A 26,540-nucleotide genomic window follows, 5' to 3' on the forward strand; every position below is an offset into this window, starting at 1 on the left:
AGGCTCAGTGTGAAAACTAAAGATTTCAGGACTTGTAAATAAAATGTAAATACAATAAATCACTAAAAAACTCTTTCAAAATATGTTTAACATAAAAACTTGATTTTAACATTTTTGATGTCATATTCAAGTAAGTGTCACACTGCAAATGTAAGAAGTATATCTTTCATACTTACCTCAGCAAACTTGGACTCAAGTTCAAAATTTCGTTCCTCCACTTGTTTCAATGTGATTCGTAAATGTTCATACATTTTCAGGGAATGCTCAGATCTTTGCCTTTCATTTAGCTCTTTCATTTCTAGCATGGTTATCTTTTTTGAAATGGACACTATTTCATTATTTGTTATGGCTTTTGTGGCTTTGTCCATTGCAGAATTGCCTCCTTAAAAAAAAATAACAGTTTAATAAAATTTCTTTGCATTTTTTTATAATCATTAAAGGCGTTGTCTCCTTACTGGACAACACCCACAACACCCCTTTAATACGGCTGCCTGTACTGAAACAATAAACTGAGCAGTACTTAAGTCTCTGCTGCCGCTGGCATTGCGGCGCTTGCTTCGACAGCCGACATCATATGAAGTCAAGTGAGCATTGTCGCCAATACGAGGCTGCAGCATCATTTCCCGAACTCCTAGCAACATGGCACTCAGGATGTGACTGTCAATGCCAGAAGAACGAGTGATAATGCTGCAGCGGTCACCTGACTCTCTGTGACGTCAGCTGTCACAACCAGGACCAGAGCGGGGCTGCAGCACAGGATGCCGGCAGTGGAGGAGACATGAGTATAACTCAGTTTATTACATTACTGCCCTATTAGGCCTTAGTCACACGGGCGTTTTTTCACGCGATTTGCGGATCGCATGATGGATGCGCATCTGCAAATCGCGTGACCGGTGCGCGCAAGTCGCCCGCAAATCGCCCGAAAATCTGCTCCTAGCCGCGTTTCATTAGAAACGGGCCGGAGCTGTCCAGCGCATTGCATTCAATGGAGACGGCAATAGAGCCGGCTCCATTTAAAGCAATGCGCTGCGGGCGAGCCCGGGATGAATTGTCGGGAAGGGCTTAAATATATAAGCCCTTCCCTGCAATTCATCCTAAAATGTGTAAAAATAAAAAATATATATATATACTCACCTTCTCCCGGCAGCCGGAGCTCCGCGCGGCCGTCCTGCAGTGGGTGTGAAGGGGGTGTGAGTCAGACCTGGCCCCTGATTGGCTCAGCGCTGAGCCAATCAGAGGCATGTCTCACTCACACCCATTCATGAATTCATGAATGGATGTGAGTCAGACCTGTCCCTGATTGGCTCAGCACTGAGAGGCAGCAGTCACTCACCCATTCATGAATTCATGAATGGGTGTGTGAGTGAAACCTACCTCTTATTGGTCAGGGCTGTGACCAATCAGAGGCAGATCATTCAGCAGGCGGGGGTTTTAAAGCCCCGCCGGCTGAATAGTGCCGAGAAGCAGTTTAGGAGAACTGACAGCGGCCGCGGCTGGACTCCGGCTGCAGCGGAAAGGTGAGTATACAATTTTTTTTTATTTTAACACATTTTAGGATGAATTGCAGGGAAGGGCTTATATATTTAACCCCTTCCCGACAATTCACCCCGCGCACGCCGGCAGCCCATTGCTTTCAATGGAGCGGCTGTATTGCCGGCTCCATTGAATTCAATGGGCAAACATCGTTCTTCTCTGTCACAGCTGTTATAGCTGTGGCAAAGAAGAATGATTTGTCTTCTATATGTTCTCAATGGGTTCGGCGCTGCTGCCGCCGGCCCCATTGAGTGCATATAGAGAAGAGAACAGGAATCGCAGATCGCACATAGGTGCGATCTGCGATTTCTGTTCTATAATTTATCGGACGAGCGCATAAAAAGCGCTCATGTGTCCGATACCATTGCAAAGCAATGGTTTTATAAAATCGCCGGACGCACGCGCATGCGCAAATCGCGGCAAAAAACGCCCGTCTGACTAAGGCCTTAAAGGGAAGCTATCTGGTAACTGGAAAATCCTTTTAAAATACTTTGTTACTATTTCCACTTGTCCTCCATTTTCTAGTCTTACATTCTACTTAATGAATGGGGTTTTTCTACTAAAACCATTTATAGCAAAGGCTGTTGAGACTGTTGCAGTTCAGAGAGGTTGAACCCCCACCCCATCCCCCCGAGACATCAAACGAAAGCATGTCATAGCTGTATGGCATTGAATTTAAAGGGGTTGTCCAACTTGATTTTTTATGGTATTGAGCCATGCCTCCTTCAAGTTAGTTAGGAATATACTTAACGGGGGCTGACCCAGTGATGTCCTGTAAAGCGGTCACATAGGCTTCTAATGTAGAAGGACTGACCTGGTCATTGGGGACTAAAGCTGACTGCAACAGTAACGTGGGTAAACAACCATGTGACAGCTACAGCGACGGAAGAATAGAAACAGCAGCAGAGAAACAGCGAGTCAGAGACAAGAAGTTTTTTTTTATATATATATTTCATCCCCTTCACTGCCACACATGCATTTATGGATAGGATCCCTTTAAGCCCTTACTTTATAATTATCTTCTTTTAATTATGGAGGAGAAAGCGATAATTGTTTACATCTTGGACTTTGCTAAAGGACAAGAATCCTGATGTTTTAACTTCATTCTGTGGGTCAACCCAATTACAATGATACCAGATGTAAAAAATTTTTTTACTACTTTTGAACACCACCACATTGTTAAAGGAAAAAAATAGACTTTGTTTAGCTCCACTCCAAGACCCATAACTCCCCCCCTCCCCCCCCCCCCCACACACACTAACTGAACAATGAGGTATTGTTTTTTGTGGGAAGAGTTGTAATTGTCATAGTTAACCTTTTTAGTGTGTTTTTTTTTTTTTGAGGCGAATGGACGAAAAGTAGCAATTCCATCATTTTTTAAAATTAATTTTTATGTCATTTACTGTGTGGGATAAATAACTAAGGATGTCATTGTTCAGGTCAGTACAAATGAGGCAGTATTAGAAATGAGCGAGCATACTCGTTAAGGGACAATACTCGAGCGCGTATCGTCCTTTTCGAGTACCTGCCTACTCGTCAGAAAAGGTTCGGGTGCCGGAGGGGGTGAGCGGTGAGTTTTGGGAGTGAGCAGAGGAGAGCGGGGGAGAAAAGAGAGAGAGAGATCTCCCCCCTGTTCACCCCCGCCGGCATCAGAATCTTTTCTGACGAGCATGAAAAGGACGATACTCGCTCGAGTATTGTCCCTTAACGAGTATGCTCGCTCATCTCTAGGCAGTACCTATTTGTACAATAAACTGAAAACACCGTATCGAACATGGCAAAAGCTATTAAAAATTTTTTAAAAAACTCATGCCACTTCAGAAAACATGCAATAAAAGGTGGTCAAAAAAAGTCACTTGTACGCCAAAATGGTACTAATAAAAACTCCAGCTAGTCATCCAAAAAACAAGCTGTTACACAGCTGTACCCATAGAAAAATAAAAAAAGTTATGGCTCTTTTAATGAAATGAGATGCAAAAAAGACTAAGAATATTTTTTTTTAATAAAAAAAAAAAGGGGGGGGTTATTATATTAAATCTATTATTCTCATATTATCGGAAGTGTACTGACCTGCAGGAAAAAATTATGTAGTAGTGAAAGCCATAAAAATAATGACTGAATTGATTCGTTTTTTCACCCAGACCCCCCCAAATAATAAGGTTATACATTTGATGTTCACTGCATGGCGAACTGTAGTTTACATTAGTACTTTTTGGGGGTCTCATATTATACACAGAAAACTAAAAAAAGTTATGGCTTTTGAAAAGTGGAGAAGAAAATCCAAAACAACTGTCATGTCCTGAATAACCAAGCTAGGCCGCAGTATGTTTGAAAGACCTCCTTACCAGCAGTACCTACCTAGTGCACCAATGTGTTCCCAGGCTTGTTCTAGAGTGTTCAGTTTCTCTTTAGCAATTTCCAGCTCTTTGATATAAGAAGTAATCTGTGACTTCAGTGAAGCATTTTCATGCTGTTTTAAAGCATAACAGATAATATTGTATTTAGTCCCCACAGGCTACTTGAATATGCAATAATTTAATCGCTTGTACTATATACTTCAGTACTTTAGCATTGCAGTATATAGTGATTTACATGGCCAGGGCATGATAGGCATCTATGCTCAACAGCCCTGGGAGCCTTCAGAAGGCTTGGGGCTGCCATGTGGACCCATCTGCACCCCCTGATCACGTTGCAGGGCTTGCCGAGGGAGCGCAGTAAGGGGTCCCTCCCGCTGACTGTTTAGACATATGATGACCTTTGACCACGGTATCTAAAATAGTTAACTGCCGCAATCAGAGCTAACTGATCGCGGAAGTTACCGGCGGCTGTCAGCAAGCGCTGAATATCGCCTGGTATGGAGTGGACCTAGCTTCTGAGCCCGCTCCATACATTTTTTACAACCGCATGACGTAAATTTACATGAAGTCGTCGTGAAGTGGTCAAGTAGCATTCTGACTTTTCTAAACTTCAATTTCAATGAGTGAAATCATTATAAATGTCAGTTTTTACAAAAATTATTCACATTCTTATACTTCAGAAACATTTCAACAGCACATTCATATACTTCACCTCTGAGTGCTCTAGGTTAGCAGTCCGCTGTACAAGTAGATTATCCTTCTGCAGCATGTCCCTGTACTTGGCTGTAAGATCATTATATTGTCTGTTGGCAGCTTCTAACTCCGATAAAGGAACGCTGTCATCCAAGGCTTTTTGTAAAGATGCCACTTTAAAAGCAGCAATATCCTAAACAAAGAGCAGAGAACTTTTTAAAGGAGTCCATATTTCAAAATAAATATGTATATACTCATACTTTTTAATAAAAGGAAATTCTTACCCCAAAACAAAATATTACACACACACACACACACACACACACACACACACACACACACACACACACGTGCTATATTGAGAACACAAAGTGTCGTTATGCCCACTTCGTGAAGTTGGGATTGAAACATCTCAAATAAGAAGGCATCCAGTTTGGTTGAACTCACTTAAAAGAGATTCGGTCATCAAGTTTGTGCTGCCTGAACCGCGGGCAGCATGAACACTGAACAGGGAAGCCCGCTGCCCCCATGCTGCTTTATCCTGGAACGCTGCAGTATTTCAAAATAAATACACTTTGAAGTGTATTTTTCAAAAACATTGCAGCGATTCAGGGTAAAACACCATGGGGGTGGCAGGCTTCCCTGTTCAGTGTTCATGCTGCCCGCGGTTCAGGCCGCACGAACCTGGCAACTGAATCCATTTAAACATTATTTAGAGAAATGAAGTGAACTGCATACTTTATTTAACCTACTGGATATGTTTAGCCTTTATTTCTCATGCTTTATCTGTTCTGGTGTGATAATACAATTATTTGCACTAGATCTTATTGTAAAATGTTGTAGACTTTAGGAGCAAGTCAAAAAATCAATCCAGATGCCAATTTCAGTTTTTCCATTAGCTATGTAATAAGAATTCCGTTGGCATATTTATCAAGAGGTTCGAGGGAGATAAAATGTACAATTGACAAAAAGCGATCCAATATGTACGGCCAGCTTTAAGTATAGAAAATAAAGTAACCATGCTTTGACGTTAAAGGGGTTGTCCCGCGGCAGCAAGTGGGTCTATACACTTCTGTATGGCCATATTAATGCACTTTGTAATGTACATTGTGCATTAATTATGAGCCATACAGAAGTTATAAAAAGTTTTATACTTACCTGCTCCGTTGCTAGCGTCCTCGTTCCCATGGAGCCGACTAATTTTCGGCCTCCGATGGCCAAATTAGCCGCGCTTGCGCAGTCCGGGTCTTCTGCAGTCTTCTATGGGGCCGCTCGTGCAGAATGCCGGCTCCGTGTAGCTCCGCCCCGTCACGTGCCGATTCCAGCCAATCAGGAGGCTGGAATCGGCAATGGACCGCACAGAAGCCCTGCGGTCCACGGAGACAGAGGATCCCGGCGGCCATCTTCAGCAGGTGAGAATGAAGACGCCGGACCGCCGGGATTCAGGTAAGCGCTGTGCGGGTTGTTTTTTTAACCCCTGCATCGGGGTTGTCTCGCGCCGAACGGGGGGGGGGGGTTAAAAAAAAAAAAAAACCCGTTTCGGCGCGGGACAACCCCTTTAACGTTTGATTAAGTCTTACGATTAATTTGTGGCTTTCTTTTTGAAAATAATGGTAGCTTTTGGCAAAAAGGTATATATACCTTTAAGCTACACTCTTGTGAAATTATTTTTTAGATATGCCACCTTGCTTAAAAAGTTGGCATGTAATGTATATTACGCAATGTGCAAGAATGGTCTATCCTCAATGAATCCAGAGAATTACCAAGAATATTCATCAAGTCATCCCCATTTTACACAAGCTTTCCATCCTGCCACTTGGAATCACCAGCTCCTATAGCCTGTTTGTAATATATCAATTTTATCTAAAAACTAGACTTCATATGTTAGTAAAAAAAAGTTGGCTAAAAAAAAAGAGATCATTTACTAGATGTGTGTCAAAAATATTGAATTATTTACAAAATTCAAGGCTGAAATGGTTAAGAAAAACTCACGACTTTAGAGAAGGAAACAATGAATGGGATTCTCTCCACTACCTTATATCTCTGTAGATAGCCAATTCTTTCTCCCACGGCAGCCTCCATATCAGATATATCACTCCTCAGCCTGTCATTTTCTTTCCGCAAATGTTGTTCCATTTCCAACAATGTGGTGTACCTCCTGGTCAGCGATTTCTCATTCACCCGAAGAACAGTCATTTTTCTGGAGTTTTCAGCCAGCAGTTTTTTTATTTCATCCGGCCCCATCTTGAGTGTTTCTAGCAAATTCTGCAGTGTAAAAGAGGGAAAAAAGCATTATACCCAGTTCCAGTCCGAAAATCTATGAGTGTAAGTCACCGTTTTGATGCAAATGAGTAAGTGCTGTAAAGTAATGTGATTTTATAATTGGTTATATTTTGTAAGTGTAATTCATACATTTAAACTCCCAAGAGTCACATAAAAATTGGAAAAAAATCAGCTAAGTGTCTCTTTTTAGTCATTGAGTTTATGCTTCATGCTACAAAATAAAAGTAGCAAAAAAATTATTAAGCTGTTCTTTTTCTCCCTGGATGATATTCCATACAAACATGTTGTTTAAGCCATCATTTTACATAATTTTTTGCTACCTTACTTTAGTATTTCTCCCATCATTTTCAATGAATGACAAGTAAATGGGGGATAAATCTGTGCATACTGTCAGGCTACATTTACATGGGTGAAAATCTTGCGCAAATTTTGTCTGTTGCAAGATGCAGAAACATGAACTCCATTCAGAGCAATGCTGCGAAGATAAAGATCACAGCATGTTCTATTTTTTGTTTTAAATGAGACCTTGAGCAGGTTTCATCGCCAACACAGAAAAGGGTTCTTTACTGTAAGAGCAGTGAGACTGTGGAACTCTCTGCCTGAGGACGTGGTGATGGCAAAATCCATAGAGGAGTTTAAGAGGGGACTTGATGTCTTTCTAGATTGGAAGGATATTACAGGATATAAATTTTAGGTGACCAGTGGGGTTGTTGATCTGGGTATACAGACAGGTAGGAACTATTAGAGGTTGATCCAGGGATTAGTCTGACTGCCATTAGGGAGTCGGGAAGGAATTTTTCCCCCAAAAGGGCTAATTGGCTTCTGTTTCTTGGGGTTTTTTGCCTTCCTCTGGATCAACAAGGAGGTTAATAGGCTGAACTAGATGGACATTGTCTTCATTCGGCCTTACATACTATGTTACTATGTTAAAAGGCATTGCATGTAAATGGCTGAGGGAAGGGGCTGAATGACATTTGTGTGCTACTGGAATAGAGGAGAGAGCATCCTGCTGCAAGGACAGTGAGAAGAAGTTGGAATGGCTGATCCCCCAGGGAACACAGAGAGGACAGCTTCACTAATGAGTTTTAACCTCAATATGAAACAAAGTAAAGAACAATGAAAAGGATAAGCTTAAGTTAGCAATTGTTGGGATTTCTTTTGTGTGAATATTCTGTTTAACATTCCTTTAACACAATTATGCCACACGAACAAATCGTCTTTAAAAACAGAGAACATTTTGATAATTTTCATAAGGTCCAGTATCTCTCTCTCCCACTGTATATACTCTAAATGCACACCGTCTCTCCCCAACGTGACACCAAATGTCCCATGCAAATTTATGTAAAAGCATTTAATGTTGGTACCATTAGGGTTTCCAACTCTCAATGCTGATTTGAAAACTACATAAACATATATTTTGGTATATGCTTACACTTAACTGATATTGTTCTTTTTGTGATGCCAAGTATGGTTATTGACAGGTCATGTGATTCTGTACTGTATGTATAGAACACGCTTTGTATGTTGGTATTTTTCACTAATATGCGTTTTAACCCCTTGAGTGGCGGGTTTCTCACCACTCTGTCGTGCCCACCAGAGCAGGTTTTTTAAATGGGCCAATCATTTAATTTCAATTCATTTTCCAGTCACGTTCCAAGAGCCATAACATTTTCATTTTTCCATTGACACGGCCATATGAGGGCTTGTTTTTTGCGGGACAAGTTGTACTTTTTGATGGCATAATTTTTGGGTATATATAACGTATTGCATAACTTTTGTGAAAAAATTTGTGGGGAGATTAGGGGAAAAAAAAGAAATCCTGCCATTTGTTTTTTGGATTCCTTTTTTACGGCGTTCAGTGTGCAGAATAAATAGTGTGATAACATTATTCTCTGAGTCGGCACGATTCCAGCGATACCAAGTTTATACACTTTATGTTTTGCTATTTTTGTACATTTAAAACATTTTTTTTCTTAAAATTTTGCTTTTGCTTTTGCACTCCAAGAGCTGTGTTCATTTTCTTTTTCCATTGCCAGCACTCTAGAAGGCCGTGTTTTTTGCGGGATGAACTCTAGTATTTATTTATCTAATTTTTTTGAACATGTAAAATTTTGACGACTTTTTATTCCATTTTTTTTTTAGTGGCAAGATTAACAAAATCTGTAATTCTGGCATGTTTTTTATTTTATTTTTCACTGCATTCTCTGAGCAGTATAAATAATGTATTAAAGTAATTCTACAGGCCAGTACGACTATGCCAATACCAAATTGTAATAGTTATTTTTCTTTTGACTTTTTCACACTTAAATACAAGTTTAAATCACCCTCTTTTTGCCATATCTATAATAAAAAAGTTTAAATCATAAAAGAAAAATACATATTTGGTATCACCGCGTCCATAAATGTCCGATCTATCAAAGTAGTTAATATTATTAACCCTGCACGTTGAACGTAGTCCGAAAAAAAAATAAAGAACGCCACAAATGCACTTTTTTCAGTCACCCTGTCTCCCAGAAAAAAATGCAATAAAAAGCGAACAAAAAGTCGTATGTATTCCAAAATGGTACCAACGTTAACTACAGGACATCCCACAAAAAATGAGCCCTTGCTTAAGTACGTCGATGGAAAAATAAAAAAGTTATTGTGCACAGAAGATGCAGCAGAAAATAATTTTAAAAAATTAAATGTCTGAAAAAAATACAAGTGCTACAGTAAAAAAAAGTATACACATTTGGTATCGTAGTAATCGTACCGACCCATAGAATAAAGTTATCATGTCGTTTTTGTTGCAGTTTGTGTGCCGTAGAAACAAAACGCACTGAAGGATGGTGGAATGTCATTTTTCTTTCATTTTACTCCACTTAGAATTTTGTAAAAGTTTTTCAGTACACTATATGGTACTTTAAATTGCACCATTGAAAAATACAACTCGTCCCGCAAAAAACAAGCCCTCATACAGCGACACCAATGGATAAATAAAGGAGTTATGATTTTTTAAACAGGAGGAGGAAAAAAAGAAACGGGGAAAGAAGAAAAAAAGGCACCGTGTCATTAAGGGGTTAAATAATGTACTAACTTCCTTCTCTGGGTCATTACGACGCAGGGATACCACATGTGTGATTTTATTTTTAATTTTTCACAAAGTAAAGAAAGACAAGTGTTTTTGTTTTAATTTATTTAATTTTTTACTTTTTTTCAAAACTTTTTAAATTTTTTTTGTCCCTTTAGGGGACTTCCACAGAGACCCATCAGGACCCCCTGATCACATTCTTGGGGGGGGGGGGGGTCCCATGGTGATAGCCCTTTACATGCTGTAGTCACATAGACTGCAGCATGTAAAGGGTTAACACAGCAGAGATCAGAGGTTTTCTCTGATCTCTGCTAAAAGAGCTGGTGCCTGGCTGTCCTCTGACAGCCAAGCACCAGCTCTCCCTGCAACAGAGACCATCGGCTTGCTTCTGACAAGCCGATGGTCTCTATGGCAACCTGTAAACAAAGCAGGGCATTAGAAGCAGGAGATTGCCGGCAGATCGGCAATATCTTCCTGCTTCTCAATGTCCTGCTTTGTTCTCTGTGGGACAGTGCAGGCAGAGCACACTGTCACAGCTTGTGGCATTGTGCTCTGCAGCTCCCATAGCGATACATAGCCCGGAAATCTTCCGGGCTATATCACTATGAGCAGTGGAGCTCGTCCCGTAAAATTTCTGGGCGTGCCACTCAAGGGGTTAAAGGAACTGTACCACCTACATTTTTTACTAACTAAAACCAGATCGTGAAACATTTTCAACTTTTCTAATCTAATTTTGTTTTCTGATTGTATATACTGTATTTGTTTGTCTGTACATGACTAGGAGGGCTGCCATCTTGCCTAAGCTGCATAGATGTATTTTACGGCAGATTTTAGAGATATGCGTTACAGCAGAGATCATGTGGGCAGTTCATGCAGTGGACAGGAACTGACCCATTCACTTCCATGACAGACGGTTCTACACATGTTCTGGGAAATATCCATAGGTCATTTGTGCAAGGCAGGTGATCCCTCCCTCTGTCCAGCTGTGAAAATTCTGCGGTCAAAACTGACCACAGCATCTACATGGTTAAACAGTCAGGATTGAATTATCTCGGAATCCTGCTGCTGCCAGATTTTACAGCTGGCACCCGCTGAATATGGAAATCAAAAGCACAAAATCAGTGCAGCTAACCTGACTTATGTTCCGCTCAGCATTATTGAGGAAGAGGCTTGCATGCCTCGAAACACATCTTTTTTTGCTGGCAATATGATAAAAAAAACCAGTATGACGTCACATCGGGAGACTGTTTTTGCGGGGTGGTTTGCCATTGCCTTCCCCAGTCATCTTTTTCCCTCCAGCAAGCTGGGTACTCATTTTACCGACCTCGGAAGGATGGAAGGCTGAGTCAACCTTGAGCTGGCTACCTGAACCATGTGGGGATTGGTTCATGTAGCCAGCTTCAGGTTATGAGCGAGAGCTTAGGACTGCATTTCTGCTGCCTTGACACTCTGCACTGCATAATGATGTTATAAGATGTGTGATCACTTAAAATATGTAAATGCTACAACAATATCAGAGAACTCTTTATTATTAATTGTGCAATACCTACACTATTGGCATTTCAACTACTAATATAAATCTTCCCTTATCTTTGGAGGAAGTGGGACACTAGCTTAAGTTGTAAACTGGATTAATTTATGTTGTTGATGTGGCATTCTTTTTTATGCTAGATGAAAGCTCCTTTAAATATAGAGTTTTTAAGCACCATAAACAAATTGGCACATCACAGTGTTTTGAAATCGTGAACGTATTGAGATGAGCTGCAATGTAATGAATGCACACTATCAACTTAACCGTTTTATGTTGTTGCTAGCCGTTTAGTTGTTCACGATCCTAGGCAACCCTTAGGCTGGGTTCACACAGGGCGGATTTGCCGTGGAATTTCCCTGTGGAGTTTTGCTACGGCAAGTCCGCCTGCGGCCGCTAGTCCTGGAGTTAACCAGCCATGTGGACAAGATTTGTCAAAAATCTCTTCCACATGGGGCAGACAATCTGCCGTGGCAAAGCTGGCATTAGCCGGCACTGCGGTGCGGATTCCCGGGCCGCAGCAGGTCAATTCTCCACCCCGCGGCTGAGTGCCGAGGGTTTCGAAGCTGCGCTTATCCAGTGGAAATCTTGTGGTTTTCGCTGCGGCAAAACCTCGAGATTTCCATGGTGAAACAGTCCCGTGGGAACCCAGCATAACGTTGACCTCCCCCCATGTTTTTCGGTTTGCGCTGCTTCTTTCAGCTGTGCGATATCCATGCCAGTATCAGCTCTGACAGTATCAAGCTTATTTATAAAACCCATTAATAGCAGTGGATAGGACTTACCATATATTCCTTTATTTGTACTGTGTCCTGTTCCTTTTCACTTTCCAATTTTGAAACTTCTTCCTTCAGTCTTTTTACGTCCACCTGCCAGGATTCTCTTTCACTGCACAAATATGAACAAAGGAATAAATAAGAACAATGTGTTTAACCCCTAAAAAAAACAAGGTGTTTTGGTCTTAAAAGGACCAGATACTTTTTATGGATTTTACCCATGTGGTAGTTTTACTGCCCTATATTCTTTTCTTCCGCTACCAAAATAATTTTTGCTGCATTTTTTTCCTTTGTGACATACAGGGCTTTTTTTACTGCCTTTTTTTGTTTTATTGGGGGGTAAAAAGCTAAAAAAAACAAACTGATTTTTTAAAAAATGACTATATCTACGCTAAAATAAAGTATGCATATATCTTTCTTTTATTCTTGATTTTTTTAAACCTATGTTTGTAACAATTTTTTCTTACCATCCATGTCCCCCGTGAAATCATATAATACCACTAGGGGTCATACATATTGTCTTTTTTTTCCAATTTCACACTTTTTCACTGAAGCTGGGGCATCCATGCCCCAGATACAGGGGAAAACTTCCCCCTATAGTTATTGTAGTCCCTAACAGACCCTGTGGCTTTGCTGTGCCAGGGGGCACCCGATGGTCATGTGATCACCAAGTCGAATAGTGGAAGTAACACTTCTGCTTTTACTCTGCATTACATAGTGCTCATTGAGCGCTACGTAGCCTGTAAAGGAGAAGGCAAAAGCCATTAAAAAACGCCTCTGCCTACTACTCAGGGTCCTCGGCTGTGCTTCTGTTTAATTGCAAGAGCTTTAATCTGGCGCCATACTTTTGCCATCAGCCAGGATTAAAGCCTAGGACCAATTTACCATGCTTGGTCCTCAAAAGGGATTTTACCATGAAATGCATGCTGCTGTGGATAGAGGATAACTGGGTTTGTGGGGAAAAAAAAACTTCTAAAATCAAATAACATAACCAGGTCTATTCCTCAAAAGTAAGGTATATAAATATTGGTAATATCAAACCTTCCTTATGTCCAGACACTCACACAAACCCACCCACGTTTCAGGTGACTTTTCAGGCTAAACTGCAATGTGTGTATACACATGAGGAATAACACTATCTTTGGTCATTATATGACCTGTGATAATATGGCTTATCTAAACAGTGTTCAACTCTGCAGGCTCCATCTCTAATTTTATAGCTGTTATGATACCTCCCGTACTGTACATACAGAGAAGATCCTGCTTCATCTCTCTCTGTGGTACACACACAGAAACAACAGTATTGAGCAGTGCAACTGTGAATTTAGCATCAGTGTGAGAATAAAAAACACTTACTAGAAGCAACAGCATCTCTTTGACACTGCGCCTTTTTTATCTCCCTCTCATTCTGCACCTGATCTCCCTCCATAGACGTCAATGAGCAGCTGTAATTTGATCCCTCAGTGAGCTGATAATCCATCTAGTCTTTCAAGACAGATTTTAGCAGTGAACTGGAAGTGAATGATCAGTGCAGAAGGCTAGGGGAGAAGAGGTGTCTCAAAAGCAGAGCATTTCTCGCATGTACTATTGACGCATGCAAAGTTTGTTGAGAGTGCAGTGCCAGTTTTAAATGTTGCAGTGGTAATGAAAATGAAATGTTTAACTTAGGATATATATATGGCTTTAAATATATTTCATCCGTTGTATTTCATTCACCTCTGATATTCCTTGTACACTAGCCCCTGCTGGTGACGCATTACTGCAAATTTTCTCTTGTATTCTTCTAAGGCCTCTTCCAATTTCACAACTGAATTTTCTTTAGACTTTACTTCCTGAAATAAAATACAAAAGATGTACAAGACATTAGCTTCTCTTAACAGCCAAAAGATAACTTAGGCTCATAAATCCCACCAATGGGATTTTCAAACAAATATCTATGACATGTCAACAAACTATTTTTGATTGGATGTTCCCTTCAAAAGAAACGTCAACCCTAAACATATCCTTAAGTACAAACGCACATACGTGTACAGCTACACTATAAGCATATGCTTTCTTAATTTAACCCCTTGAGTGGCACGCCCGGAAAATTTCCGGGGCCGAGCTCCACTGCTCATAGCGATACTGCCCGGAAGATTTCCGGGCTATGTATCACTATGGGAGCTGCAGAGCACAATGCCACAAGCTGTGACAGTGTGCTCTGCCTGCACAGACCCACACAGAGCAGTGCAAGGGCTTTAAAAAACCAGCAGAAGATATTGCCGATATGCCGGCAATATCTCCTGCTTTGTTTACAGGTTGCCATAGAGACCATCGGCTTGTCAGAAGCAAGCCGATGGTCTCTGTGGCAGGGAGAGCTGGTTGTTAGCTGTCAGAGGACAGCTAGGTACCAGCTCTTATAGCAGAGATCAGAGAAAACCTCCGATCTCTGCTGTGTTAACCCTTTACATGCTGCAGTCTATGTGACTGCAGCATGTAAAGGGTTGTCACTGCAGCATGTAAAGGGCTGTCACCATCGGACCCCCGGAATGTGATCAGGGGCCCTGATGGGTCCCTGTGGAAGTCCCCTATAGGGACAAAAAAAAAAAAATTAAAAATTAAAAAAATTAAAAAAAAAAGGAAAAAAATTATTAAAAAAATTAAAAAACACTTGTCTCCCTTTACTTTGTAAAAAATCAAAAATACAATCACACATGTGGTATCCATGCGTCGTAATGACCCAGAGAAGGAAGTTAATACATTATTTAACCCCTTAATGACATGGCCCCTTTTTTTCTTTTTTCCCCATTTCTTTTTTTCCTCCCCCCTGTTTAAAAAATCACAACTTGTCCCGCAAAAAACAAGCCCTCATATGGCCATGTCAATGGAAAAATGAAAAAGTTATGGCTCTTGAGACGCAACTGCAAAACTAGTTGAAATTCAATGATTAGACCATTTTAAAAAACCTGCCCTGGTGGGCACGACAGGGTGATAGGAAACCTGCCACTCAAGGGGTTAATAGAAAAAAACGATCAAGTGGAATACCTCCAGAAGATGCAAGAGATACTCGTTAATAGAATTGATGAGATTGGTGCTGGAGAGAGACATTCCTTCAGGAAGGTTTACAGCTTTGAAGACAATGTTTGCCCCTTCTGATTGACGAAGAAGGACAACTTCATTTTCAAGGTGTGAAATCTAGGAAAAATAAGATATTACAGTCACATCACACACATCTTTTAGCAAAACTAAAGTTTTCTAGTGGGGTTGCAAGCTATCCACATGCCTGGAAGTGAGTGAAGAAGTGATGGCATCAAGTTTTAGGTTACGAATTCGGTAACGCAAACATAAAAAATGCATAGAAAAGGCTACTTTAGAATACAAATAATTTTTTCCTATTTTACATATGAGCTTTTTCCTTTTCTCACAATTTTTTCAGCTCGTATTCAAAGAACCATTATGGTTGTATTTTTCTGAGTTTTTTGGGGAGCTATTAAAGATTTTTTTTTAAATATCTTTTAAAAGTTTATGTAACTTTTTTTTTTACATTTCTCTTAAGTCGTCACAGGGAATATGAACATGTGATTGCTTGATTGTCTGTATAGTACACTGTAATACTTCTGTATTGCAGTGTAATGTGCCCAATGGAGTTTTAAAATGACAGGTCTGGCTGCCTTCAACTAGGCCATTGGACTGCCATGACAATCCCTGAGCTCCCCATTACCACATCGCGGGAACTGATACCCTATTACCACATCGTGGGAACAGATTAGGTAAGACAGGGAGTCTCATTTCTTGGATGTAGTGGTTGCTATTTACTGTGGCATGCAAGGGGTTAAGATAGCTCTGATCCTAGTCGTTAACCCCATAGGTGCTACAGTCATTTCAGGCAGGATTCAGCTGTATAAGACATCTGGCACCTGCTGCATATACAGCTGGCTTAGCAACCGGTCCCATTCCATAAATTGTTTGCACACATCTAGCATAAAATGTATACAGCGAATGTTGCTAAATGATTAATACAGCACTCCTCCAGAAGGAAAAAGACGTTTTCTCTAATATCGCCTATAGGTACAGGTCCGCCACAAAATTTGAAAAGTGCTCTGTATAATGTAAAAACATGAAAGTCGGTATGCTAAGCCCACCCAATTCCTCGCCAATTCTGTTCAAATGTTCTGACGTTGTTCATCCCCTGTTACCTGTACTCCTTGTTGCTACAATGACATCCCGACACTGCAGCCAATCACTGGCTCGCTTCACCTGGTGTGTAGCTGCAGAATGGGGACTAAAAAGACATCATACTGCTACACTGATGGAAAAAAATGGAACTGAGATAACTCTTGTTTGTATATAATGTATATTTTTTTCTGTAAAATTATACACTTAGTTAGAAAATGTAGCTACATTAGAGAAGGTTTCAAAACAACAAAGAAAGGTTTTATTTTTACAAATTTCATTCTTTATCCTCCTATGTATTTTTCCCAGAAAACAGAAGACTAGTTCTCCATTTTAGTAAAATAAGAAAGACCAAGCTGTCACATAAAATAAAACAAAATGTTTAGCCTCCTTTGATGAAACATTACAACTGCTTCAATTCCCATCCCTTTATACATATTGGTAGCGTTTTATGTACATGTGCACATACCTTCTCATCAGTTTTAGCCAATAGGTTTGAAAACTTTGCAGCTTCTTTCCTTGATCCCTTCAACTCTTGCCTTAACTCCTCATTTCTACCAGTGAGTTGGTCAACTTGAGCTTTCAGATGTACACCTACATCAAATATGCCGCTGATACTCTTTGACTCAAAGATCTAAAAAGATTGAGGATGCCATTAATAATAAAACAAGTCACCAATTGACTTTATATGTATTAAAATCATACTTTGCGAGAAAAATCTATTAAAAGTCTTACACATAAAAGGCTGCATTCACACCACATTTTGCCATACATTAGTGTGCATGCTCCATGTAGAAGTCATGAAGTTTTCATGACAAACACGGTTATCGAATGCTCTAACAACATAATAGTGGCATCCCTCACTTGTAGGTTATGGCACCTGCTTACAAAATATGCCAGGAAAAGTTGATGGCATAAGTTAAACAGAAGCCATAATATTTTATAGGTGATGGCAAACTATTGTTATCCATCCATTAAAGCTTCCATTGAATGTAAACATTGGGAAATTTTCCTGGCATATACACTAGGGAGAAAGGAAAACAAGATGTGAAGAAGACCTCAGACGCAGTTTTCCCAAATTCAACAGAGTTTTTCAGCTAATGCTATTGGAGCATAAAGATGTTTTTGCAATCTTCTTAACCTGATCCAAGTGACACCAGAATATTTACATTTAAAAGAAATGTATCAACAGAAAATGACAAGTTCTTATGTAAAATTAATATTTTTTCATCAAAAGTATATTTTTAAAACATTTTTAGTGGGGGCACTCTTCCTTGGTCAGACCTCATCTGGAATACTGTGTCCAGTTCTTGGCACCCCACTTTAAAAATGACCTAGACAAACTTGAGCAAGTTCAGAGAAGAGTTACCAAGATGGTGAGCGGTCCACAAATCATGTCCTATGAGTTAAAGGATCTGGGAATGTTTAGCTTGCAAAAAAGAAGTCTGAGAGGAGCCTTAATAGCTGTTTACAAATATCTGAAGGGCTGTCACAGTGCAGAGGGATCAGCCCTATTCTCATTTGCACAAGGAAAGACCAGAAGCAATGGAATGAAACTGAAAGGGAGCAGACACAGATTAAATATTTTAAAAAAACTTTGACAGTGAGGGTGATGAATGAGTGGAACAGGTTACCAAGGGAGGTGGTGAGCTCTCCTTCAATGGAAGTCTTCAAACAGAGGCTGGACAGACATCTGTCTGCGATGATTTAGTGAATCCTGCATTGAGCAGGGAGTTGGAACAGATCACCCTGGAGGTCCCTTCCAACTCTACCATTCTATGCCACATGGACTGTCCACTTTTCCAGTTTTCACACTGGCCACTAGAGCAGATCCAATGAGCTAATGCTTTCTGTTATCTGTGGCTCACTTGTCAGCTGGGTGGGATATACAGGCACAGGATGAGGAGAATCATTATCAATAGACCATGTTCACACATAGCGGAAATGGTGCAGATTTTCTACAGCAGAAAATCTGCAACAAAGTCTTCATCAAACCTGCATCAAAATCCACACCACTTCAATTAACTAAGAGATTATCGCTAGGATGGCCAGTTGGGTATCTGTTGCCCGACAGATCGTCCCGTGTAAAAGCACACAAATTCACATCAGCTCTGTTGCATTGCTGGATGCCTAGATAAGGAAGCATAACAGCGCTTTTAGACGGAACGACTATCTTTAAAAAAAATTTGTTCAAACGAGCGAAAGTAAACGATAATCATTCAGTCTAAACTTGAACCAACAACTAAACAACGAATGAGAATCATTTACTTCTAGCTCGTCCTTCATTTTATGCAGGCATAAAAAGGCATCATTGGCTCGTTCACTTCTCGTTTCCTTTAAGCTGCACATTTGTTCAGTCTTTTACATTAGAAATGAGAATTGGCCAATCTAAAAAGAAGCCTAACGCTATATACACAGATAAGATTTTGTATGCATCACTGCACTCCATCACTTCCCGTTAACTGACAGACCAAATACATTCATTTACTGCCTATATACTTAGATCTAATTAATGAAACTAAAGTTAAATACACGGCATGCTCCCCTTAACAAGTAAAAGGATCCCCCTGCACCATTCCCCAGGAGGGGGTGGGGGAAGAGATAGAGATTGTGGACCTAGAATTTATTATCGCAGTTTACTACTGCTCAAGATCAAGCACCTAGAAGGAATTGTCCTTTTGCTGCAAAATTCAGCATGCTGTTACATTTCAGGCAGATATGCAAATGATTAAAGTTGTGGTGTGATTAGATGAATGGTCTTGCGATCCTTGGCCTATAAAAGGCTCTCAGAGGCTACTTGTGTGTAGTGAGCTCTTTTCCTGCTTGTGTAGAACTTGTTGACCACTAAATATGCCTCTACAATATAATTAAAGAGATTTCACCTAGTTAACAGAGTTTGAGTGGGAGCGCATATTAGAATGCGAGAAGCTGGATGGTCGTATCGGCAAAATGCCCGCCACCTGGGACGTTCTGACCAGACTGTTAGGAGCTGCTAGGATCAGTGGACAAATGAGGACACACACGGCGACAGGGCTGAGGACGCCCTCAAAAGACCACCAATAGAGAGGATTGCCTGATCATCTGACAAGGACAAGCTGCTCCAACTGCTTTGTTGTCTGCCATCCAGAGACAGGTGGTGCCATCATTACAGGTCCCTGTGTCTTCCAGAACCATTTCCAGGCACTTGGCTGAAGGACATTTGGTCTTACAGCACCCATCAGGAGTGGAACGGGGTTGCCTTCGGCAACGTATCCAGGTTTAGTTTGGGCACTGATGACAACCGTGCTCATGTCTAGGGATGAGAGTCTCAATCACTGTGAAGCGGTGAAAGGAAAGTGGTGGGTGGATATATAAAGTTAGTTGATGAATTGTGGTACAAGTGTACGTAGGAGATGCTACAGGCCAGATGTGTACCTGTACAAGACAGGTCAAGAAGTACACAGTGGGAGTGAAAGAAAATGGCTCAAGTTGCAATGACTCCAAAAATTGGTGATGATGGTAAGATAACATGATGAATGGCTATAGTGAGTATTTAGATTGCCATGTCTGTACGGCCAATAGGGAAACTATAGGAAGAGAACCAGGTTGCAGGTATGGCTCCTGGTGTCTTCAGACCTGTGAAGTGGTACACTGTCCCTATTGTTTGCGTGATGGTCTGGAGGACCATCGCACACAACAGTTGGTCACCCCTAGTAGTGGTACGAGGGACAATGACAGCTCAGCGATATATTCAGGACATCCTGCAGCCACAGGTGTTTCTCTCATGCCAGGGTTTCCAACAGGCATTATCCAGCAGTATAACGCTCAGCCGCTCACAGCAAGAACATCACAGGAATGTCTCCACAACATTGTCACACTTCTTTGGCCAGCCCAGTCGCCAGATTTATCACCAATCGAAGATATATGGGACCGTCTGAGACGCCAACTTTGACAGCCTATGAGTTTGCACGATCTAAAGCCTCAGTTACAGCAAATGAGGAACGATATGCCACAAGATACCATACGGAACCTGCATGCCTCCATGCCCACCAATATCACATCTAGGTGCTTGATTTTTTTTTTTACAATGATTGTGTGTGTACATTGTGCAAATATAACATATATGTAGAAGAACTAATCTTTTGCTAGTTTGCAGAATTAATAAAGATAATTTCACTACCGATGGACAAATGAGATCACTGCTTACTTAAGAGACAGGTTATATTTTGTTTCAGTGGTGACAATTTTTTCCAATAAAAATTAGGTAGTATTATTATTTGATTATTTGATTATTTGATAATGTACATTTGCTATTTCTTGGTGACTTTCACTTTTGTGAATTTTTGTGAAAAATGAATAAAACTATTTTTGTGGCTTTTGTTCTAGCACTTACAGTAATTAGATATTTTTCCTTTAGGTGTGGAAAAAAAAATTTGACTGGCCTGTCTTTGTAATATATTTGTTTATTGGTGTGTTATGTGTCATCTTTTTGTATGTTACATGGTCCATGTGTACCACTCGACAGCTGAACAAAGACTGACAGAAGAGCACCTAAATAGTTGGCCAGACCATAGGGGTGGAGCTAACTGATATAATGGAAGGGAGGAGACACAGGTAGGATTTGTCTTATGTCACAGCCTTTTGTTCCTCCTTATTACAGACATCACTGGCCAAGAAGTTTGTCTCTATTTGAGTGGAATATATATATTCTTAATGCGTGCACACACAATGTACATGGTATATTAAATATATTGTGTTTTGCTCATTTGGATAATATCAGTTTACAAAGGGTAATGAGGTTTCAAACATACATTTACATATGGTAATGGAACAATTAAGCAAGGAAAGCACATTTGCAAACAGAATTACCAAATTGTATGGGGTCAATTGCAATACTAATTAAAAGGATATATTTTAAGTGTGTTACATTTTGAGCATGGATAACAAGCAAACGTGCGTGATCAAACAAAAACGATTGCTCAGAGGTTTATATTGAATATATGACAATGAATTACAAGGTTATTAATATAAACTGTATATCAAGTGTGAACAACAAACAATTTTTGATTGAATTGAACGTCTGACAGCAAATGAACCAAGTTTATACTTTTGACGTATGACTTATACACTCAATGGCCAGAGTAATATGTTCTAACTAGAGATGAGCGAACGTACTCGTCCGAGCTTGATGCTCGGGCGAATATTAGCGTGTTCGGGATGCTCGTTACTCGTAACGAGTACCACGCGATGTTCCGGTTACTTTCAGTTTCCTCTCTGAGACGTTAGCGCGCTTTTCTGGCCAATTGAAAGACAGGGAAGGCATTACAACTTCCCCCTGTGACGTTCAAGCCCTATACCACCCCCCTGCTGTGAGTGGCTGGGGCGATCAGATGTCACCCGAGTATAAAAGTCGGCCCCTCCCGCGGCTCGCCTCAGATGCCGTGTGAGTTAGCTGAGGGAAAGTGCTGTTCTATTGGAGTTGCTGTAGGGAGAGTATTTGTAGTGAGTGTAGGCTTCAAGAACCCCAACGGTCCTTCTTAGGGCCACATCTACGTGTGTGCAGGCTGCTGTTAGCAGTGGAGAAATTTTTTTTTCTTCTCAAAATCGGCAGTGCAGAGCATTGCACCCGGTATTAGGGACAGAAGTGGTGCTTAGGCAGGGAGAGTGTTAGGAGTGAGTGTAGCCTTCAAGAACCTCAACGGTCCTTTCTAGGGCCACATTTAACTGTGTGGAGTACTGTTCAGGCTGCTGTTAGCTGTGTTGCCTTTTTTTTTTTTTCTCAAAATCGGCGGTGCAGAGCATTGCACCCTGCATTGATACTACAGGCACAGAATTGTGTAGGCAGGGCCACAACACAGTTATTATTCAGTGAATAGACGCAGTGGGCCTATCCTTTTAAACAAAAGGGAAAAAAGTATATTTGCCCTGCCTCTGTCAGTCCTAAGGGCTCTGGGTACGTGTGTGCTGCGTGGAGAACGGAAAAAAATCAGACGCAACCAGCTACGGTTGAGTGCAGCCTTGCGCCAATTTCTTTCCTGCCTGGGAAATACCTGCTCTGCCACAGTTAATAACTCTGCAACAGTAAAGTTCTGTGACACTTTTGCAGGGCCGCAACACAGTGTCAGTTATTAAACTTATTATTCAGTGAATAGACGCAGTGGGCCTATCCTTTTAAACAAAAGGGAAAAAAGTATATTTGCCCTGCCTCTGTCAGTCCTAAGGGCTCTGGGTACGTGTGTGCTGCGTGGAGAACGTAAAAAAATCAGACGCAACCAGCTACGGTTGAGTGCAGCCTTGCGCCAATTTCTTTCCTGCCTGGGAAATCAAATCACTGGTAATACAGCATGCTGAGGGGTAGGGGTAGGCCTAGAGGACGTGGACGCGGCCGAGGACGCGGAGGGCCAAGTGAGGGTGTGGGCACAGGCGGAGCTCCTGATCCAGGTGTGTCGCAGCCGACTGCTGCGCGATTAGGAGAGAGGCACGTTTCTGGCGTCCCCACATTCATCGCCCAATTAATGGGTCCACGCGGGACACCTTTATTAGAAAATGAGCAGTGTGAGCAGGTCCTGTCGTGGATGGCAGAAAGTGCTTCGAGCAAGCTATCATTCACCCAGAGTTCTGCGCCGTCCAGTGCTGCAAATCCGAATCCTCTGTCTGCTGCTCCTCCTTCCTCCCAGCCTCCTCACTCCACTACAATGACACATGCTCAGGAGCGGGAAGACTCCCAGGAACTGTTCTCGGGCCCCTGCTCAGATTGGGCAGCAGTGGTTCCTCTCCCACCAGAGGAGTTTATCGTCACTGATGCACAACCATTGGAAAGTTCCCGGGGTCCGGGGGATGAGGCTGGGGACTTCCGCCAACTGTCTCAAGACCTTTCAGTGGGTGAGGAGGACGATGACGATGAGACACAGTTGTCTTGCAGTGAGGTAGTAGTAAGGGCAGTAAGTCCGAGGGAGGAGCGCACAGAGAATTCGGAGGAAGAGCAGCAGGACGATGAGGTGACTGACCCCACCTGGTGTGCAACGCCTACACAGGACAGGTCTTCAGAGGGGGAGGCACGGGCAGCAGCAGGGCAGGTTGCAAGAGGCACTGCGATGGCCAGGGGTAGAGGCAGGGCCAGACCGAATAATCCACCAACTGTTTCCCAAAGCGCACCCTCGCGCCATGCCACCCTGCAGAGGCCGAGGTGCTCTAAGGTCTGGCAGTTTTTCACCGAGACGCCTGACGACCGACGAACAGTGGTGTGCAACCTTTGTCGCGCCAAGATCAGCCGGGGAGCCACCACCAACAGCCTCACCAGCATGCGCAGACATATGATGGCCAAGCACCCCACAAGGTGGGACGAAGGCCGTTCACCGCCTCCGGTTTGCACCGCTGCCTCTCCCCCTGTGCCCCAACCTGCCACTGAGATCCAACCCCCCTCTCAGGACACAGGCACTACCGTCTCATGGCCTGCACCCACACCCTCACCTCCGCTGTCCTCGGCCCCATCCAGCAATGTCTCGCACCGCACAGTCCAGCCGTCGCTAGCGCAAGTGTTGGAGCGCAAGCACAAGTACGCCGCCACGCACCCGCACGCTCAATCGTTAACCGTCCACATAGCCAAATTTATCAGCCTTGAGATGCTGCCGTATAGGGTTGTGGAAACGGAGGCTTTCAAAGCTATGATGGCGGCGGCGGCCCCGCGCTACTCAGTTCCCAGTCGCCACTACTTTTCCCGATGTGCCGTCCCAGCCCTGCACGACCACGTCTCCCGCAACATTGTACGCGCCCTCACCAATGCGGTTAGTGGCAAGGTCCACTTAACTACGGACACGTGGACAAGCACAGGTGGGCAGGGCCACTACATCTCCCTGACGGCACATTGGGTGAATTTAGTGGAGGCTGGGACAGAGTCAGAGCCTGGGACCGCTCACGTCCTACCCACCCCCAGAATTGCGGGCCACAGCTCGGTGGTGGTATGTTCGGCGGTGTATGCTTCTTCCACTAAAGCACCCTCCTTCTCCTCCTCCTCCTCCTCCTCAACCTCTGTCTCGCAATCTAGATGTGTCAGCAGCAGCAGGACGTCGCCAGCAGTCGGTGTCGCGCGGCGTGGCAGCACAGCGGTGGGCAAGCGTCAGCAGGCCGTGCTGAAACTACTCAGCTTAGGAGATAGGAGGCACACGGCCCACGAACTGCTGCAGGGTCTGACAGAGCAGACCGACCGTTGGCTTGTGCCGCTGAGCCTCCAACCGGGCATGGTCGTGTGTGACAACGGCCGTAACCTGGTGGCGGCTCTGCAGCTCGGCAGCCTCACGCACGTGCCATGCCTGGCCCACGTCTTTAATTTGGTGGTTCAGCGCTTTCTGAAAAGCTACCCACGCTTGTCAGACCTGCTCGTAAAGGTGCGCCGGCTCTGCGCACATTTCCGCAAGTCCCACACGGACGCTGCCACCCTGCGCACCCTGCAACATCGGTTTAATCTGCCAGTGCACCGACTGCTGTGCGACGTGCCCACACGGTGGAACTCTACGCTCCACATGTTGGCTAGGCTCTATGAGCAGCGTAGAGCTATAGTGGAATACCAACTCCAACATGGGCGGCGCAGTGGGAGTCAGCCTCCTCAATTCTTTTCAGAAGAGTGGGCCTGGTTGGCAGACATCTGCCAGGTCCTTCGAAACTTTGAGCAGTCTACCCAGGTGGTGAGCGGCGATACTGCAATCATTAGCGTCACCATTCCTCTGCTATGCATCTTGAGAAGTTCCCTGCAAACCATAAAGGCAGCCGCTTTGTGCTCGGAAACAGAGCCGGGGGAAGACAGTATGTCGCTGGATAGTCAGAGCACCCTCCTGTCTATATCTCAGCGCGTTCAGGAGGAGGAGGAGGAGCATGAGGAGGATGAGGAGGAGGGGGAAGAGACAGCTTGGCCCACTGCTGACGGTACCCATGCTGCTTGCCTGTCATCATTTCAGCGTGTATGGCCTGAGGAGGAGGAGGAGGAGGAGGAGGAGGAGGAGGAGGATCCTGAAAGTGATCTTCCTAGTGCGGACAGCCATGTGTTGCGTACAGGTACCCTAACACACATGGCTGACTTCATGTTAGGATGCCTTTCTCGTGACCCTCGTGTTACACGCATTCTGGCCACTACGGATTACTGGGTGTACACACTGCTCGACCCACGCTATAAGGAGAACCTTCCCACTCTCATTCCCGAAGAGGAAAGGGGTTCGAGAGTGTTGCTATACCACAGGACCCTGGCGGACAAGCTGATGGTAAAATTCCCATCCGACAGCGCTAGTGGCAGAAGGCGCAGTTCCGAGGGCCAGGTAGCAGGGGAGGTGCGTAGATCGAGCAGCATGCACAGCCCAGGCAGTGCAACAGTCTTTAAGGGCCTGGATAGCTTTATGGCTCCCCAGCAAGACTGTGTCACCGCTCCCCAGTCAAGGCTGAGTCGGCGGGAGCACTGTAAAAGGGTGGTGAGGGAGTACGTAGCCGATCGCACGACCGTTTTCCGTGACGCCTCTGCCCCCTACAACTACTGGGTGTCGAAGCTGGACACGTGGCCTGAACTAGCGCTGTATGCCCTGGAGGTGCTTGCTTGTCCTGCGGCTAGCGTCTTGTCGGAAAGGGTGTTTAGTGCAGCTGGGGGAATCATCACAGATAAGCGTACCCGCCTGTCAACCGACAGTGCCGACAGGCTAACACTCATCAAGATGAACAAAGCCTGGATTTCCCCAGACTTCTCTTCTCCACCAGCGGACAGCAGCGATACGTAAGCAATACGTAGGCTGCACCCGCGGATGGAAGCATCGTTCTCTCTCACCATCCAAAACGGGGACATTTCTGCTTCATCAATCTGTGTCTAATATTCCTCCTCCTCCTCCTGCTCCTCCTCCTGAAACCTCACGTAATCACGCTGAACGGGCAATTTTTCTTAGGGCCACAAGGCTCACTCATCTAATTTTTCTAAACAATTTTTATATGTTTCAATGCTCTTAAAAGCGTTGAAACTTTAACTTGAACCAATTTTTAGTTAAACTGGGCTGCCTCCAGGCCTAGTTACCACTTAAGCCACATTAACCAAAGCGATTAATGGGTTTCACCTGCCCTCTTTGGTTGGCCATGGCCAATTTTTACTGAGGTACATTAGTACTGTTGGTACACCAATGTTTTGGGGCCCTCACCTACAG

At 43.1% G+C, this 26,540-nt stretch overlaps 1 protein-coding gene across 2 annotated transcripts in view; it reads right to left on the reverse strand.

Annotated features, from left to right (window-relative positions):
- CEP290 (centrosomal protein 290) overlaps positions 1–26,540 on the reverse strand; it is a 199,310-nt gene that overhangs the window by 122,344 nt on the left and 50,426 nt on the right. For both annotated transcript variants that reach the window (XM_066591495.1, XM_066591494.1), the window contains exons 20-27: positions 16,862–17,026; positions 15,265–15,414; positions 13,957–14,072; positions 12,250–12,352; positions 6,618–6,848; positions 4,603–4,776; positions 3,892–4,003; positions 177–382 (exon numbers count right to left, since the gene is read on the reverse strand). In XM_066591495.1, the coding sequence (XP_066447592.1) occupies positions 177–382; positions 3,892–4,003; positions 4,603–4,776; positions 6,618–6,848; positions 12,250–12,352; positions 13,957–14,072; positions 15,265–15,414; positions 16,862–17,026 (1,257 nt within the window). The remainder of the gene's footprint in view (positions 1–176; positions 383–3,891; positions 4,004–4,602; positions 4,777–6,617; positions 6,849–12,249; positions 12,353–13,956; positions 14,073–15,264; positions 15,415–16,861; positions 17,027–26,540) is intronic.

Source organism: Eleutherodactylus coqui, chromosome 2, assembly GCF_035609145.1.
Source record: "Eleutherodactylus coqui strain aEleCoq1 chromosome 2, aEleCoq1.hap1, whole genome shotgun sequence".
Classification (NCBI taxonomy): domain Eukaryota; kingdom Metazoa; phylum Chordata; class Amphibia; order Anura; family Eleutherodactylidae; genus Eleutherodactylus; species Eleutherodactylus coqui.